This window comes from Phyllostomus hastatus, unplaced genomic scaffold (genome assembly GCF_019186645.2).
Source record: "Phyllostomus hastatus isolate PE091 unplaced genomic scaffold, TTU_PhHast_1.1 phas_contig_17, whole genome shotgun sequence".
Classification (NCBI taxonomy): domain Eukaryota; kingdom Metazoa; phylum Chordata; class Mammalia; order Chiroptera; family Phyllostomidae; genus Phyllostomus; species Phyllostomus hastatus.
Window position 1 is genome coordinate 15,966,405 of NW_025333664.1, and position 17,648 is coordinate 15,984,052.

A 17,648-nucleotide genomic window follows, 5' to 3' on the forward strand; every position below is an offset into this window, starting at 1 on the left:
TGAATAAAAGGGGGAAGGAGGAAGGAGAGGAGAGGGGACAGGATCCCAGAGAGGCTGCTCTTGCAGCGTCGCCTTCAGCAACTGCTGTCATGGCTCCCCCACCCCCCCCAGGTCTCCTCCCAGCCCCTCCTGGGGCTGCAGGTTCAAGGTGTGGCCAGACCAGCTGAGAAACGCGGCACCTCTGCTCTCATCCCCAAGCTCCCATGTTACCTCACAGCCAGGACAACGCTCAGTGAGAACTGAGCTGGGGAGAAAAAAAAACTTGAACAAAGGATAAGTGACATTTATCTCATGCCTTTAATGTTCAAACAGAATTTAAATATCACATTACAAAAATGACAAGATTGTACAAAGCAACACTGAACACGTGAGAGCGGTGAAGGGAGGCTTTTCCTCTTTCCAGGTCTTGGGGGGCGGTGCTTATGGCTACGGTGTTAGCCACCACCCCCAGGCCCAACCTCCTCCTCTTTCAAGGGGCTCGGGGAGGGCAAGGGGCTGGCCTGAGGCCACAGAGCTGTCCTGGCTTGTCTCCAAGTCTGTCCCACCACTCATTGTAGGGCTGCTTGAAAGCAATTTTTTTCCTGGAAAAAAAAAATTAACTGCCTCTTGACAGAGGTGCTGCATATTTTATTCTCCTCGGGGCTGGAAATCTTGGACAAAACTTCATCCCCCAAGTGGTGAGGTCATACATCAAGCGTGGTGTAGGACCATCCTGAGGGGGACCCGCAGGGCACAGGGCGAGCGTGCCGGGGGAGGAGCCGGCAGCAGCCTGGAGTCCTTCGCGGACCGGACCCAGGGGCACTGCAGAGAAGGCACCTTGGAGGAAGAGCTGGAGCTCCCCCTAAGCTGCTGTGCTTCCACGCTGGCTGTACCCGTGTAGGGCTGCTCCTCACAGCCCAGGACTTAGGTGGGGCTCTTTTTAATGACCCACTCGCCGTGAGGGTTGGCACGGTACAGATCTAAGAGGTAGGCATCTGGGTCCAGGCGATGCTCACCTGTGGGAAGGCAGGGGACAAGGAGGTTGTGTGGTGGTGTCTGTGGAAGGCGCTGCTGGCCTGCCTGGGGGAGCCCCTCACCACGCCAGCGTATGCTGCCTCCCGCTCAGCTGTGTGAGCCTTGGCTGCTGTGGCTCACAGCTACCCTTCGCTTTGGAGAACTGACCGCCCCTCGGGTCGAAGGCCTGGCGCAGGAGGCTACGGCCCCGCCCCAGGGCAGCCCACAGCCAATGACCAACTGATACACTGGTAGGAAAACTGTCGTCTGGCCTCTAAAAGGAAGCACGTTGATGCAGCTGGCGCTCCAGAGCCCCCTTGTGGCCAAGGCTAGACTTTGCCCCTTCTCCCTCCCTCCTTCCCTCCGTCCCTGGTAAGGCTCTTCCTAAGGAACACCCCCTCACTGCGTCACTACTCCTAAGACTTGTCTTGGCCCTGCTCCTGGGCCAGTGGCTCTCGACGGGTGGTCCCTGCACCAGCAACATCAGCAGCCCCTGGGAATTTGTTACAAGTGCAGATTCTCAGGGACCAGCCACTTGTGTCTTAACAGCCCCCCAGGTGATTCTGAGGCACCACTGAAGGCTGAGAACCGCTGCTCTAGGGAATGCAGCTGAGGACAGCTGCCGTCCTCGGTTCCCACGGAGCCTGGGGCCTCTCAGAGTGGACGTGTGTCTGCGGAATTCCTTAAGGAGTCCACGGTCACAGTCCCGGGAGCGGGTCCACTTCCGCTAGGGTGGCCCAGAGGCATCACTGTCACTGGCGGTGCTGACAACCATCACATTAAACCGAAATTCCACCCTCTCCATGACTGCCCAGCGGAGGCCATGCTGCACACTCCAAGATGGAGTCCTGAGTGTGGCCACAAGCTGACCCTTAACCTCACAGCAGGGCTTCCCCTGGTTTTTTGGGAGAAAGAAGCCTGAGGGGAAGGCTCAACCCTAGGTGTACGCTGGCCTCCCCTAGAGGGGCCCACGAGCTCTGGAGGTCAGAGAGCAAGGTCAGAGAGCGCCAGGACCTGGGCTCAGACCCACTCCCCTCGGGACTCACTGATGTTCCCTCCAACTTCATAGAGCACCAGGTCCATGCCGGCTGACGTCCTCATCTGGCTGCTGCAAGACAAAGAGAAGAAAATCACCGATGTCTCCTGCCTGAGGCTGCGAGACCAGCAACTGCTTACAGACCCCAGGTGTGGAGGGGCAGTCCTCGCTAAGTTTGGCCCCAGCCGGGAGATGAGACATAAGGACCCTCCTGAGAAAGCCAGAGCCACGAAGGAGTTCAACCTCCAGAGACGTGGAAGAGGCGGTGGACGGCTCTCAGGGAGGGCCGGCCATGGATCCCGCACTGCAAGGCCCCTATCTGCTGGGCCTCAGGATGGAAGCTGGGAGGGTGTTGAGATGAGGGGTGACTTGTGGGGACAGGGGCCTGCTGCGAGGAGCAAATTCTGAGTCGAAAAGCATTGTGGCTATTGTATGATTATATATGATCATTATAGTTATAAGCATCATATAACTATCAGAGGAGTTCAATTCCACAATCTGTTCCCCATTTGCCCTGTGGCTCTGGGCAAGCCCCTTCCCCACTGGGGCCTTAGTCTTCCCGTCTGTAGAAGGAAGAACTGGACTAGACACTTGCTAATGCCCGACAGTCCAAGAGTCTTTCCTGCCAACTCCACCAGGGAGGCTCCTGAGAGCTCGGCTGTTTCTCGAATCCTGGAATGACAGCTGCATATCAGCCCCTCTGATCCTCTTTCAGCTCTTTGGCCTCGCTGCCTCGGGGCCTTTGCACATGCAGTTTCTGGGCCTGGAAGGCTTATCTCATTCCCCAAAACCACCAAGAGCCTTGTTTTACATCATATTGTCCCCTGTATTTCTTATAAAACCAAATACAGTAACTCAATATTGACCGTGTGACTGCTTAAGTCATGTCTGTCTCTTCCACAGTGAGCTTGCAAGCCCCGTGATTCTCGCATTCCACATGGTACCTGGCCTATAGCAGGTATTCATTAAACACCTGTTAAATCGAATGAGTGAGTGCTAGCATCACTGTTATTTGAAGCCAAGAAGCTCTCTAAGAAGGTTGGAGAGCCCAGTTCTGGCCGCCCGAGAAAGGCGAAGGCCTACAGCCCGAGCAACCCCCCTTGGTGGCCTTCAGTTCTGAGGTGCAGACCCTCCTTGCACCTGCTCCCTGCAGGGGAGATGCTCCTGTTTGGGGAGACCCCTTACCATGGGAGGAGGTTGTCCTTGTCCTCACTGCCCTGTTGACCCTGTAAACCAGGGCTCAGGCGTCCTGTGAACTGCCTGAGGACATGAGTCACTGTGGTGCTGGGGGTCAGGGGCACCTCCAGGGTGTCTTTGATGAGCCAGGCCACCTGGATCTTTGCCACTTTGGGAGTCTGCAGAGAGAGAAAGAGCCATATGCTCGGGCACACACATGCACACCTGGAATTCAAATGTGTGCGTGTAAATATGCATACCTGGGCACTTACACAAGTACCCACGCTAAAAATCAAAGATGCACACATACACACCAGCTGCTTGTGCAGATCATACTTTGTTCACATACATAACACCCCTCAGTGTGCATACACAAACACAGGCATGGAAACATGCATGCACATGCGTTCATACTGGTACACACAACAGGAGTGCACAAAATGCACCTGCAAACACATGCACGTAGGTTTATATGGATGTCCATCACCCGCACATATCATGCACACCTCGACGCCGGTCCATTTCTCTGTTTGGATCTCTAAATAAGGAACCCTGTCCAGGACTCCTCCCAGGAACACTCAATATTTTTGGAGGGTCCTTCCTTTCTATTAATCCCTCCTTGTCCCAATCACCCCGCACCCGACAAAGCGACCCTCGGTCAAGCACACAAGGGGCTGCCTAAAAACAGGGCAGGGGAGACAGCTTCCATAAGTCCCAGCACCAGGCCCGTTTCCTCCTCCTTCAGGCAAGTCATCTCCCTGGTTTCTGAGACACCTGCTCACTGCTCGCTGCGGAGGGGCTGGCGCGCCCCCTGGTGGCCTTAATCGGAGGTGCCGTTCCTGACCGCCTGGTAGCCCTTGCCCCCCACCCCCCTCTCCGCCTTCCTTCTCCATCCATCGGGGTGGGTTGGGGGTGGGCACTCACCGCCTCCTGGCCACCCCCCGCCTTGTCCCTGTCTGTGTGTATCCTTCGCAGCCAGGTCCTGAGCGACCAGTCGCAGAGCTGGGGGCGGCGGCCACTGCTGTCATTCAGTTTTCGCACTTGGGCAACCAAGAAAGAGGAGACCTGGCCAGAAAAAAATCAAGTCTTAGCCTGGCCATGGGCCTGCAGGGAAGAGAGGCAGAGCATGCCAGAGTCACCGTGGCGTCTTCCTTGTCCCCCCACCCCATGTGGGACTTGCCAGCACACATTTGTTGAACTGCGGGCTGAAGCACTGGTTTGGTGGAAAGAGAGGGGTCACAGGGCCTGTAACGAGGTCCCTCGTGGAGTGTGGTCCTCTGAGAGCGCCCTCCCTCGGGGTTAGTGGGCAGGGGTCTCCCAGGACAGAGTGGAGGATCCCACACCTGTTGTGGGGTGGCTGCTCACGGGCACACTCAGGCAGGGTGGTCCCCAAACACGCCTGGAGTGGGCCAGTGCCGGGAGAACCCCGCGCCAGCCCTGCATTGGCGAACTCCCACGGAGAGGCCCAGATCAACCCATACCCTCCTCTCCAATCAGAAGCCACCAGAGGGAGTCAGGAGAACACCAACTGCATAGACCCTGATAATAAGGAGCTTGTGCTCTGGGGCCTGATAGAACTGGTTCCATTCTGGGCCCCTCTGTGTCCTGGCTGGGTGACACCCAAACAGGGTGACGCGCTTGCTAGAAGAACTGGGGGGGGGGGGGAATCTTCCATTTATGTATCCACATCTGTGTCCCCAGGCTTTTACAATTAGAAAGCATGTAGGTATTTCTTGAATTTTTAAAACTCACTTCAATAAAAAGTGTTATAACCCAACATGTTTCAGTAGCCGCATAACCTGAGAGCTGGAAGGGCACAAGGAAGGCAGGAACCATGGGCAGTGGACACAGAGGAGTTGATTCTCGAACTAGATACTGAAGAACAAGCAGAAGGTACTAGGCTGCCACCCTGTCTAAAAAAGGAAGGGAATCCCAGGCAGAGCGAGCTGCATACACAAACACTCAGAGGCGTGAAGTGCAGGATGGGTCTGGGGAAGCAGCTGGCATGTGGCGTGTTCAGAAAACGAAGGAGTGCCTGGATGTGATGAGGGGGAAACTGGGGAGAGCCGGAGAGCTTCACTGTCTGGTTTCTGGAATAAAAATCTATCTCAGCGACTTCATGGTTGGAGGGAAGGACGGGAAGCAGGAAGGAAGAAAAGAGAAGAGGGAGGGAAGACAGCTAGGTGGATGGGAGGATGCGTGGATCGGTTGCCAGGTGAGTGGGTGGGTGGGTGGGTGGAGGTGTGACTTAATGGAAGGGCCCGTGAGAGATGGAAGGGAGAGGTGACACGTTTCTACGGGAGGTGGCCCGAGCAGCAGTGGTGGGCAGTGCTACCTTGCGTCCCTGGGAGTCTCAAGTGCTGGAGGGGACTTGGTGCTTCTGCTCCACCCTCAGCTGTCAGCGGGCCTTACAAGCCCACACCACTGAGGGGCTCCTTCCCTGCTCCCGCCCGTGCCCTGCTTTGGGTTGTCACTCAGGGTAAGGCCCCTGGGGCCCGGGGGTGTCTCGGTCATCTGGCTCAGGCTTCTGTCTTAGGCAGGCCCCTGTCCCTAAGCCTACAGGGGCAGGGGAAGGGTGGCTTTTTCAACATCATGAAAGCTTTAAAGTGAAGGAGTTATCCATGAAGGCTCAAGGAACACCCTTGATCTGGGGGAGACCAGATGGCGGTGGATTGGCTGAGAGGTGTGGCAGCCTGGACACCTTTTGCATGTTAAGGCAGGGGCAAAAACAAGATAATGGCCACACATAGGAGCCAACAAAGGTCCCAGAAGAGACAACTAGTGATCTCTTCTAGTACAGTAAGGAAAGTACTAGTACAGTACAGAAAGGACAGTACTCACAATCATGGATAGCAGGGGCAACGGGGCAGCTGTACGCAGAGGAGAAAAAGGGCCCATGCCTGCTGCCCAGATGGACCAGACCCCCTGTCCCCTCCACTCATGGCTGTCCCACAGCACTCACCGTCCAGAGCAGGTCCTGGTAGAACACCATCATCTGCACCACCTCGGCTGCGCCCTCCGCCAGCTGCTTCTCCCTGCCCTTAGAGAGTTTGGGGGGCTGCCCTCGGTGCAGGAAGAGATTGGGGGCCATTACCGTGGACACATTCCACAGCGTCATCTTGTTGCTCTGCTCCCGGGCCACCACCTTCCTGAGGAATTCCAGGAGTACCTGGGGAAGGGCACAGAACCTCCCTCAAATCCTGGCACACCGCCGGAGTCTCCCCCACCTTCCCCAGAGCATCCTGCCAAGCTACTCGGGGGCCTAGGGAGGAGCTGGGGGCTGGGATAGGGGTTTCAGTTCCGTCTTTGCCATCAGCCCAGCCCATGACCTCTCTGTGTTGATTTTCTGCTCTGCAAAATGTGGCCAAAACTTTTCCCCTTCCCTGTTCCCTCAGAGGTTAATGGGTGGGACCTCCAGGTCAGACTTGAACTTCTAGGCAGAGAAGAGCCACAACTCTGGTGAGTAAGTCTTTTCCTAGCGAGCCCAAGGCAGCTCCTTTTCCTGGATCTGGGGAGTCTGAATCTGCCCAAAATGCAAGGGGAAGAACAGGGGAGCAGAGACCGTGGGAGGGAAGTGGGGAGACGGTGATAGCTGCCATGTGTCCAGTATTCTTTGTGTCCCTGGCCCCTTAGTTAGCATCTCGCATGCATGTATCATCTCGTTTAATCCTCACAACTCTGTAATGTAGGTTCTTCCATGTGTACGCTCTCTACAGAGAAGGAAACTGTGGCTGAGAGAATGTGCCCGAGGCCACACAGCCAGTAAAGGTGGACGGAAGTAGGGAGGGATGGAAGGATGGAAAGATGGGTGGATGGATGGACGGTAGACGAGGATGAAGAAAGGAAAAAAGGATGGGAGGGAGGGAGTGGGGGAGAAAGAGTGGACATTTGCTAAGTCCCACACTGTCTAGTCTGTGATTCCTTGTGTATTAGCTCTTGTATCCACCCCCCACCCAGAAACAATTACACAGACGCTATTATTATCTTCAGTTCACTGAAAAGGAAACAACGATTCAAAGAAGCTGTCTCCTCAACAGCACAGAGGTCCAGCTCCACCTGGCTATGAATACCGCCTCAGGGCCTCCTGCGTCCACATCAGACAAGGGCTCTGGCAGACCTGGGGCCTCCTCACGGCCTCGCCCTAGCAGTACGCCTTGGGTTGGACCCAAGGTCAGCCAGGAGGGTGCTGGAGCTCAGCCGAGGCTGCACCCCAGCCCCCGTCCCCAGTCCTGAGCACCCATTCCCATAGAGCAGTGGCAGTTCCTTAAGAGAGCATTTCCCAAACTGGTGCTCCACGGAACACCGGTGTCACGCAGTGCTTTCCCCAACAGAAAAAGGCCCCTGGGATGACTGACTCTGGAAACTGCCACACACCCCAGTCCCACGTAGGGGCTCACAGAGCCTCAGCATGTCAAGGCTCGGAGAAGTCTTGTAGGAAAGGGTGGCCCCAACCTTCTTCACTAACTCAGTGATCACCCACCCATCTTATTCGGACACTGAGCCTCCTCCCTGTGACGCTGGGCAGCGCACGCTCTAGTGAGCACTGCGGCCTTTAGGGGCTCAGCTGCTTGCTTCAGGGGGAAAGCCTCAGGAAAGACTTGGTCATCAGGGCACCCCAGCACCTGACAGAGTTGTTGAATGAATGAATGGGCGAATGGACAAATGAATGAATGAATGAATGAATGGATGGATGAATGAATGAATGGGCGCATGGAGCCAGTGCTGTGGCTGTGAGCTGAGAGGCCAGAGCAGAGGCAGCTGGAGGGAGCTCTCACCTTCAGGGCATTCCTGTTGGCTTCCGGGAGGATGAGGATGAGCAGGTGGAGGGCCTGCAGGCGCTGCCTCGGGTCGGGGATGTCTGGGGGAAGAGGGCGGACTGGGTCTCAGGTCTCCCCGGGAGGCTTAGTCTGGAGGCCGCTCCTTGGGGAGGGGAGATTCCAGGAAACCCTCCTTCATGAGGCCGGGAAATGGCTCCTGGGTTCCAGTCGGCTCAGACAGAGCCCCAACCAGTGCTGGTCGGGAGGCTCACTCTCTGTACAGTGTGAATAAAAAGTAGCACCCACGTGTCCATGACCCCCCCACATGCATGTACACACACACCTGGACACGCAACCCGAGCAGTAGCTCCCAAGGTCAGAAATTCAATGGGCTGGCAACTCCCCCTTAGGAGGGGAGATGGGTATCTCCCCTGGCTTAATGAAACCCTTTGTGTTTGAGGGTTGCAAGGCATGAGCTGCCCCACACCTGTGGTTGGGGTCTCCAGGGAGAAGAGGAGGTGGAAGATACAGATTTCAGAGGAGGAGTTCACCAGAGCCTGACCAGGCCCATCGGCTGGAGCCTGAATGTCAGTTGTGTAGGAGGACACAGAGTCCAAGCATCCAGGGCTGTGTCCCTCAGACCCTGGGGGATTCATTCATTCATTCATTCATTCACTCAGCAAATACCATCAAGTGCCTATTAGGTACCATCAAGCTTCAGTCTAGGGACCTGGGACGTAGCAGCAAGGAAGCAGACAGGTCACAGATTCATGGAGCTTGTTTCAGGGGAGAAGATAGACAACAGACGGGCAAAGAAATAACGAAGCATCTCCAGACGCTGACTCACACCAAGGAGAAAATGACACAGTGTTAGGAGCAGCGGTGCCTGGGTGGGCAGCACAGCCGGTCAGGGAGGGCGGCTGAGGTGCTGACACTGAACTGACTGGCGTCCGAGAGGCAGGAAGGCAGCAGCCAAGGGAGTGGGGGGAGGGTTTCAGACAGAGAGAACAGCAAGTACAGAAGCCCTGAGGGGAAGGACAAAGGGGCAGATCAAAGCCAGAGGGTGGGGATGTAGGGGGACCAGGAGGAGGTGGGGCAGAGCAAGGCTGAGTGAGGAGGAGGGCCCTGTGGCCCTTTATCACAAGTGGGTTGCAGGGGGTATGTGGCCGAGGAGGGACCTGATCTGATCTGACCTAATCTATGTAAGAAGCAATGGCAGCAGAGGATTTCTCAGGGTCCCCAGCCTCTTGCGCAGGGGTGAGAATGAGACCGCCTGAGCCCTGCAGCCTTTTGGAGAATCAGAGGGAGAGAGGGGGGGGAGAGAGAGAGAGAGAGCGCGTGCAAGCGCACGTGCACGTGCATGCACACACCTGAGCTTCCCTCAAGGTAGAAAGGGGGATCTCAGGTGGGTGGCTTTCCTCTTTTGAGAAAAATAGAAGTGACAGTTTGCACTCTACGGATGGAACATAAGCACGCAGAATATAGAGAGGGACCTGTGCCATACAGCCGACCTGCTGACACGCACACAGACAGACATGCACACACAGGTGTGCCCACAGATGCCCACAGACAAGCCTGATAGCTGGACCCCATGGACATGAAGGGAAGAAATCTGGTCCGTGTGAGAACTAATGAGGACCGTGGTGCACAAAAGCTTACCTCCTCCTCTCCTCATCACGCTGCACACACACGCTCATGCACATATATATACAACACACACAGATGGGTATACTATACATACCTCTGGCACACTGTACACATGTACACACATATACACACATACTCATATGCACATGCTTGACATCACAGGGGACAGGTAGTCCCATCTTCCCACTGCTTTCCCTCTCCATCCCAGGCCACTGAAGCCCTTCTCCCGCTGCCAAGGGCTGGGGGACACTCACTGGGCACCACAGTGAAGGCCGGGAGGTACTCAGAAGTGAGCAGAGGTGCTGGAAGCTCCCGGATAAACCTTTTGAGCAAATCAGATGCATCATTGTGGCGAACCTCGTCCCAGCTAAACAGGCCAGTGTAGAAATCTCTCTCCAGCTTTTGTTCCAGCCCCTGAAGGAAGGAGGGGCACTAATGAGAAGTTGGCCCAAGGCTCCGGGAAAAGTTGCTCCACCACCTCTCTGGGCCCCAGTTTCCTCATCTGCAAAGTGGGGACAATAACAGCACTCACCTCCTAGGGTTTTCGTGCAGATTAAATGTCCTCATGTGCATAAATCACTTAACATTTGTCAACAGCCTGGCTCCTACGCTATACAGTACCACCTCTATCCTTGCAAACCCTCCAGAATTCCACGCCCCAAACAGAGACTGAAGCCAGGACACTGGCGGACCGCGACCTGGATTCTCTCCGGGGTTAACCCACATGTGAGGGTGCTGGGAGAGGCAGCCTCAGTGAGCTGGGGCAGCCAAACCATTACCTTGACCCTGGCCTGGGAGCCGGGCACCCTGAGAATGCCTTCTGTGTCCAGCCCTCTCTTCTCCAGACAGGACAGCAGCTGTGGGACAAAGGACCCAATGTTTAAACCAAACCACTGGAAAGTGAGACTCAAACTGGTATGTGTCTGCCATGAACACAGGAAGAGGGAAGAACCAGGAGAAGAAAAACAGCTTTCCTGGTCCCTTCCATGAGCCAGCTATTGTTCTGAAAGCTTTTCTTTTTTTAAAACATGCATTTTTCTCACTCAATCTTTAATAAGAGAATACTGTTATTATAACCACACTTCACAAATACTGGAAGCCAGGCTCATAGGGGTTCAAAAATTCGCCTCCAGTCTCTCAGCTAGCATGGGTCAGAGGCAGAATTTGAACCCAGGTCTCCTGATTCTAAAGTCCACACCTTCATCCCCCAGGCTAGCCATCAGTGGTACCCAGAGCCAGCCTGTCACTGGCTAAATCAGCCCCATCTGGAGACAACTTACAGCTTGAAGTACCAGCGGCACCTGGGTGCTGGGGAGGGCTTTGCGGTCAGCTTCCAGCAGGGCCTCGAGGGGCACGCCGAACAGGCGAGTTTCTGCGGGAAGGCCAGAGAGCAGAAGGGGCATTTCGCCTTCTGCAACAATACCTGGACTCCCACCTGCAAGATCTCCTGGGTGGCTAGACTCAGACCCCTCTCCCTGCGTGAGAAATGAGCTCTCTGGACAGTGGCTGAGCTCCAACTGCTCTCAAGCAGGACACGGGGCCTCGGCAATAATGAAAATGTTCGGTGTGTCACAGAGAAAGTCTCAGCTGGATAAGAGGTGTTGAAAGAAAATGGGCCACTGCCCCAGAGCACGCTGGGTACCAAATATGACAGCAGTCTGGCGTGGGGAGTGGGGGGAAGATAACACACTAAAAGCGAATAGTGCTTATACCTGAATTGCATCTTTCTTTTTTGGATTTTACTCTATTTCCCAGAGTTCCTGCAATGAGCAGGAATTGTTTTCATGTGCAGGAAAAAAATACATATCACGGAGGGAAATAGAGCAGCCTAGCATGTCCGGGTGGGGAGTCCCCACGCAGCCCCCTGGACGAGAAAGGCGGGACTCCGGCCACAGGGTTCCCGAGGCGCTGGGCTGCTGACCTGCTGCCTTCAGCTTGCCGGCCTTGCTCCTCTTCAGGTCCACGCCGAGGACGTCACAGAGCGCGGTCAGCTCGATGAGGGCCAGAGCGGAGATCTTCTTCATGTCCTGCGAGGACAGGTCTCCCACCTTCGTCAGGCCAAGCCTGCCTTTGGGGATCCTAAACTTCTGGGGAGGGAAGCAGAGGCTATCAAGCCACGGGTTGGTAAGGGTGTTGAGGCTCCGCCCCCCACCCCACTCCTGCACCCACCCCACCCCTCCCACCCCTAGGCGGTTAGGACCGAGGAGGGAAAGCAGAGGGCTTGAGAGCAGGGGCTCAGCATTCCACCCCAGGTTCAAGTCCAAGCTCCGCCTCTGACTGGCCACCTTCTGAACCTCTACTTCCCCATGTGTAATTATAAAATACTGCTTACCTCCTCGTTTTTGTGAGGGCAAAGTGGGCTAAGGGGTATAAAGGGTGCCCAGCACATAGCGAGGCCCCTGTAATGGGAAGCTGTTCTTACTGCCTGCATTCCAGTCTGAGGGGCTGGAAGAAAGGGATCATCCCCATGGGCTTCTTATTATCGCTTCCCTTCTGGGCCTCGATTGCCCTCCCTCACCCCATCTGTCCCTATCCTTAGCTGTGCCACCGCCCCATCCCCCGACCCCGCACCCCTACACCCCCACCTCCACGCACTCCAATGCTCCTCTTCCTCACTCGGATAGAACTTCAGTTGAAAAATAAATGGTGCTCGACCTCGCCATCTAGAGGCCAGCGTGGGGACCTGCAGGCCGCCTCAGGCATGGTTCCTGCTGCCATCAGGGAAAAGGTGAAAAACGGCCAGAGCAGGGCTCAGAGGGCAGATGTGTTTAGCGTTTGCCTGGAGCACGCGACCAGCTCGTGCCCCAGTGCCCATCCAAGTGCCCTGAGAGGGGAAAGGGCGCGCGCTGTGGTCGTAGGTAATGATGTTATGGCTTTCGCACAGCCCAGTGCTTGCCGTGTGGGCTATGGAGGCAAACTTTCTGGGTTCACATTCTCACTTTACCTACATTTGGGTAAATACCAACTTTACCTAATTTGGGTAAATAATTTTACCTTTCTGTAAGAAAATTTTACAGTTTTCTTACCTGTAAAGTGGGGCTAATAACAGTACCCACTTCACAGGATTTTAGGGGGCGATTCAATTTGTTAGATTGTATAAAACATGGTGCCTGGCACATAGTGAGTCCTCAATTATTATACTATTACTATTTTTAAGTATTTACACAATTACTGCCAACATAACAGAATAAAACTAAATTACGTATGTATAGTTTTGGTGTAATGCCTGGTCTATGGTAAAAGGTTAATATGCAGTATCTTCAGCATTATTAACTATTATTATTCATAGTTTAATGAGGAAATCAAATCACCAAGGCTAGAAGATAACGTTGAACACTATCTCTGATGCTGTAGAAACAGAAAGTCATTCTTTACAAACTTTACTTGCTGCACTGTGGTTACGTAAGATAGTGTCTCTGGGAGAAACTAGGTGACTAGTACATGGGAACTCCACTATTTTTGCAGTTTCTTGTGACTCTAAAATTATTTCAAAAGGAAAAGAAAAATTCTATTTGCGTGAATGAAAGCACTTTCATGCTGGAGTAGAGGTCACGGCAAATTTCCTAAGAGGTGGGGGGAGTCAGGCCACCAGCGCCACCAGCATCCGTAGCGCCCGCAGAACCCGCAGCGCCCGCAGCGCCCTCACCGGCAGGGAGCCCTTGCTCCAGGCGTCGGTGCCTCCGGGGCGCTGCCCGCCCCTCTGCAGGCGCAGGGCCGCCTGCTCCGAGTAGGCGGAGTCCACGTGGAAGGCTTCCTCCCTCCCGGCCTGCGGCCCCTCGGGCCCTGCCACTGCGGGAAACAGAACAGAGAGGTGGTCAGCACCTGCTGCCTCCCTGCCTCCTCCCGCCCAGAGTCCCCAGGGAGCAGATTCTCAGGCTTGTACCCTTGCTCAGGCCAAGTAAAGATGGCGTGAGATTAAAGCACTGAGATTATGACCCCAGGAAGCAGATTAGGCCCTTTACCCCAAGAAGTGATTTCCCAGGTTCAAACTCAAATCAATACCATTAGAGATCAGATCCATTGCCTTAGGAAGTGGTTTCCTAGCTAAATCTCATTGCCCTAGGAAGTAGTTCCTAGATAAGGCCCATTGCCCTAGGAAGTGCTTTCCTAACTAAGGCCCATTGCCACAGGAATTAGTTCCTAGCTAAGGCTCATTACCCAGGAAGTAATTTTCTAGGCAGAGGTTCATGGGTCTAATGGGAAAACCCCACTCTAGGGCCCACCTTGTCCCTTGGGTTTCCATCCTACTGCCCCCAAGCAGGGAAGGCAAGGAACCGGCAGGCAGAGGAAAATGCTTCGAGGTAGCAGCCCCTCTGTGCCGCCTCGGGGGTTCCCAGGGCCTGGAAAACCAAGCCCACCTACCTGGAGGAGACCTCGGTGTCCCGGAACTGAGCTGGGTCCATGGCATCCCTGAATCCCCATTCTCTGAAGGTAGTTCCTAAACAAATTACAATTTCCAGTTAGTTCTGTTTCCCAACCCAGGGAAACAGAAGCCATTCCTGACCCCCGCCTTCACACATGGAGCTGCCGAAGTCCAGAGCTCTTGCCCAGGACCCCACAGCTGCTAAGTGGGGGTGCGGGCACTGGGCCCAGGTCTGTCCGCCTTCACACATGTGCCTCTCGTATTAATCCCGCGCTGCACCACTTTCAAACATTCCAAGAAAGCATCAAATGCTCATAGCCTGTCAGCCTAAAAGTGTCAGCAGGATATATAAAGGACAACGATGAGCATTCTAATTGTACTGGTAATAGTTATACAGAGGGAGAACCTAAGCCCTCACGCCCACCTGGGCGCACACAGGCCAACGCGCACTGGCGCACACAGCAGACAGACCCGCATGCTGCATGGGGGCGCGGTGGCACGCGAGCACACGCCAACACAGCCTTGCAGCAGAACTGCTGTTTCACTTAGGATGCGGTGGCACTGCCACGGGCCCAGGCAGACAGGGCCTGCTGTCACCCTCATGCCACTGACTTACCCCTGAACTGAAGCCCCCAAAGATGTCCCTGACATCTCGGATGGGTGCCCTGTGGCGTCTGCGGGCCGAGCGGGTGTAGATGTCCAGCCGGCGGCACACGGCAGCCACCTGGGTCTGCGTGAGGGTAGACAGGAGTCCCTGGTGATGGCCGTCCAAGCCCAGGCCACCCAGGAGGTCCGACAGGCCTGTGTCCTGCAGCCACTGGGATTCGGCTTCTCCTTCTGCCGATAGAAGGAAGGAGACCACCCAAATGAACACACTCAGCTACATACTCAGCCACAAGCGCTGACATGGAAGCAAGAAACATCCGCATACCTGCTGATGAGACCCCCTAACACAAACCACACTCTTCACTGGGGACAAGACATAACAAAACGTCTGAGAATTTGAGGGGTAAGGATGGTATTAACCAGCATCTGGAATAAACCTGTAAAATCACATTCTCCTGGAAGCAGCAGGTTGAGGGAGAGAGCCTGTATGTTCTGACTCTGGAATGTAGCAATGAACTTCCTGCCCCTCCCAAATCCAACAGAAACCCCCACAGGGGCACGTGGGCCCAGCCATGGAGAACATGAGCCCTACGCGATCTGAGTCTCCCACGTTTTGGACACCACGGATCAGCACAGCTGATTTAGATGCCAAACCAAGGTTTCTCTGCCACAGCCCTTTCATTTCCTTATTCACTGAGCAAGTAGGATGGAGCACAACAATGCACTTGGCTCTGTCCTGGGCGCTGAGGGGAAACAGTGATGGGCAATGTCCCTGACCTCGAGGAGCTTCCATTTTACTGGGGACACAGGCAAACAAGTGCATGAGTAAGTGTTCTGCATGCTGTCCAGTGGTAAATAACTGATAAATAAAGCGCAGCAAGGGGCTAGAGGGTGAGGGGTGGGATGCTGCCTTCCTTAGGAAAGTCAAGGTCCCCAAGGAGGTGACACTTCTCCAGTCCTGATTGGAGACAAGTCACACAGATTCCGGGGGGAAGAGCGCTCCAGGCAGAAGGAGCAGCGAGGCGGGAGTGTGCTCTCGTGGTCCAAGAAGCTGGGAGGCCCGAGCGGAGTGGCGGAAGTGCAGAGGTAGGAAATCGGGGTGGGAGGGCGTGAGGCAGAGGGGTCTGGGCCGATTTTGTAAGAGCCTTGTGAGCTGTGATGTGCTGGTTTTACACGTCCCCAAACTCTTCAACACTCACCCTACTAAGGGACAGAGTGTAATTCCCCTCCCCTGGAATATGGGCTCACATGGGGAAATAGGATATAACAGAAGTGATGCTACCTTCCTTCCAAAGCCAGGCCGTAAATGGAGAGCCAGCTTCTGCCTGGATCTCTCTCTCTCTGTTTCTCTCTCCTCCTGTTCTCGGAACCTAGTTGCCTTGCTGGGAGGAAGCCCCAGACCACACAGAGAGGCAAAGAGTAGGCATTCCAGGTGACAGTCCCAGAAGAGGCCCAGCTGGTGGTCACATGCACCAGCAGACACAGAAGTGAGGAAGCCTCTGAGATGACTCAGGCCCCAGCCACCATCTGACTGTAACTGCATGAGAGTCTGAGTGAAAACCACCTAGCCGAGCCCTGCAACCCCGGGAACTATGAGAATAATAATAATAATAATAGTTACTTGAACTGGCTAAATTGGTTATGTAATAATAGAAAATAGATACACAGGCAGGGGGAGACACTTGGGGATATTGAGCACAGGACTTAGAATTCCACTCAAATATATCCTAAATGCCTAAGACAGTGCCTGGCAAGAAATAATTATGTGCTAAATAGCTTAATCCGAGGAGGGACATAATCTAATGTATGATGGCAGGGAGCAAAGGTCGAGCAGGGAGACCGGGAAGAGGATACTGCAACCATCCAAGAGAGAGATAAAGAACTTTCGTGTTCTGATGTTTGTCTGCACAGGTCCCCCCTGCAACGAGGGCCTCCCTCCCGCCCAGCAGTCCCCCCCACCCCCAGGGCTCCTCACCCTCCTGCGGCCGGCCTTCGCCCCCGCCGCCCTCCTCTTCTCTCAGCACGTCCCGCTGTTGGATCCGCTCCACCTCCATCCAGAAGCCATCCATGGACAAGCTCTCCGCTGAGGACAGCCGGGAGTGGGGGCATTCTGCAGGGTGTGCTCTCGGGGGGCTCTTCTGCGAAAGCGGATTCACTGGGCCTGGCGCGTGGCCAGAGCTGCAGCAAGCATGGCGGGAAGGGAGGAGAGGAGTCAGGCAAAGCTCTGCTCGTGATGGGGTGTGTCCCAAGGCTTTGTGGTTCTCCAGAAATCTGCCCGGGGCTTCTGGGAGCTGGGCGAGCACCTCAAGCACACTTTTCGGCGGTGACAGACAGACAGACAGACAGACAGACACAAAGCTGGTCTCGGCATGTGGGCCAGTTTACCCCCTGCCCCCTCAGACTCACATGGAAACAAACACACAAGGCTGCAGCGGATGGAGAAAGGGCCAGATAGCTCTGCTTTTCTCCACCTCCTTGGGCAGAGCCAACAACCTTGGGCCCACATACAGTCAACATTGATAAGAGGGAATCAAACACCAGGGCATGTGAGGAAATTACAGTGCAGCTTCTGAATTATCTCACCGAAATCTTACCCAAAATGTCAATGATCTCCTCCCCACCCACACCCCCTTATTTGTGAATTTGACTTCCACAGCCCTGGTTTCCCTGTTTAGAACATGTGCCCACGTCATTTCCAGCTCTCCTCCAGCTAGATTGGAACAGACCAAAGTACCAGATCACATCGCATGAGCCAATCAGATCCTCTCAAGGTGTTGAACCAAGGGATCAAGGGGGTCAGTGTCAGGTGTGTGACCTGAAAAGCCACGTGAATCTGGTGGGGCCAGAGCAGCCAGTCTCCTAAGAGAAGCAGAGAGGATGCCCTCTGCACGACAGGGAGGGACGATCTCAGCTGGGTTTCCCAGGCCCCTGGCCCGGCCTCTCTGGGTTCGGCCGTGTGGTTTACACTGAGAGCTCCAAATGCCTGCATCTCCTCTTGTGCACAAACTTCTACACAAATTATTTGGTTCCACTTTGTGCAGATAATCCCAGAATGGACAGTGCAGGCCTC

The 17,648-nt window shown here is 54.8% G+C and overlaps 1 protein-coding gene across 2 annotated transcripts in view; it reads right to left on the reverse strand.

The window, feature by feature from the left end:
- Nucleotides 1-301: 301 nt before the first annotated feature.
- ARHGAP40 (Rho GTPase activating protein 40) overlaps nt 302-17,648 on the reverse strand; it is a 33,592-nt gene continuing 16,245 nt past the window's right edge. Inside the window, exons 2-15 of one of the 2 annotated variants that reach the window (XM_045833280.1) lie at nt 16,554-16,756; nt 14,589-14,809; nt 13,972-14,047; nt 13,256-13,398; nt 11,531-11,693; nt 10,890-10,981; nt 10,389-10,466; nt 9,864-10,023; nt 7,981-8,063; nt 6,168-6,374; nt 4,130-4,270; nt 3,215-3,384; nt 2,040-2,101; nt 302-995 (exon numbers count right to left, since the gene is read on the reverse strand). In XM_045833280.1, the coding sequence (XP_045689236.1) occupies nt 904-995; nt 2,040-2,101; nt 3,215-3,384; nt 4,130-4,270; nt 6,168-6,374; nt 7,981-8,063; nt 9,864-10,023; nt 10,389-10,466; nt 10,890-10,981; nt 11,531-11,693; nt 13,256-13,398; nt 13,972-14,047; nt 14,589-14,809; nt 16,554-16,756 (1,891 nt within the window). In that variant the 3' untranslated portion in view covers nt 302-903. Of the gene's footprint in view, nt 996-2,039; nt 2,102-3,214; nt 3,385-4,129; nt 4,271-6,167; nt 6,375-7,980; nt 8,064-9,863; nt 10,024-10,388; nt 10,467-10,889; nt 10,982-11,530; nt 11,697-13,255; nt 13,399-13,971; nt 14,048-14,588; nt 14,810-16,553; nt 16,757-17,648 lie in introns of both variants that reach the window. The other variant, XM_045833279.1, reaches the window with a different exon arrangement.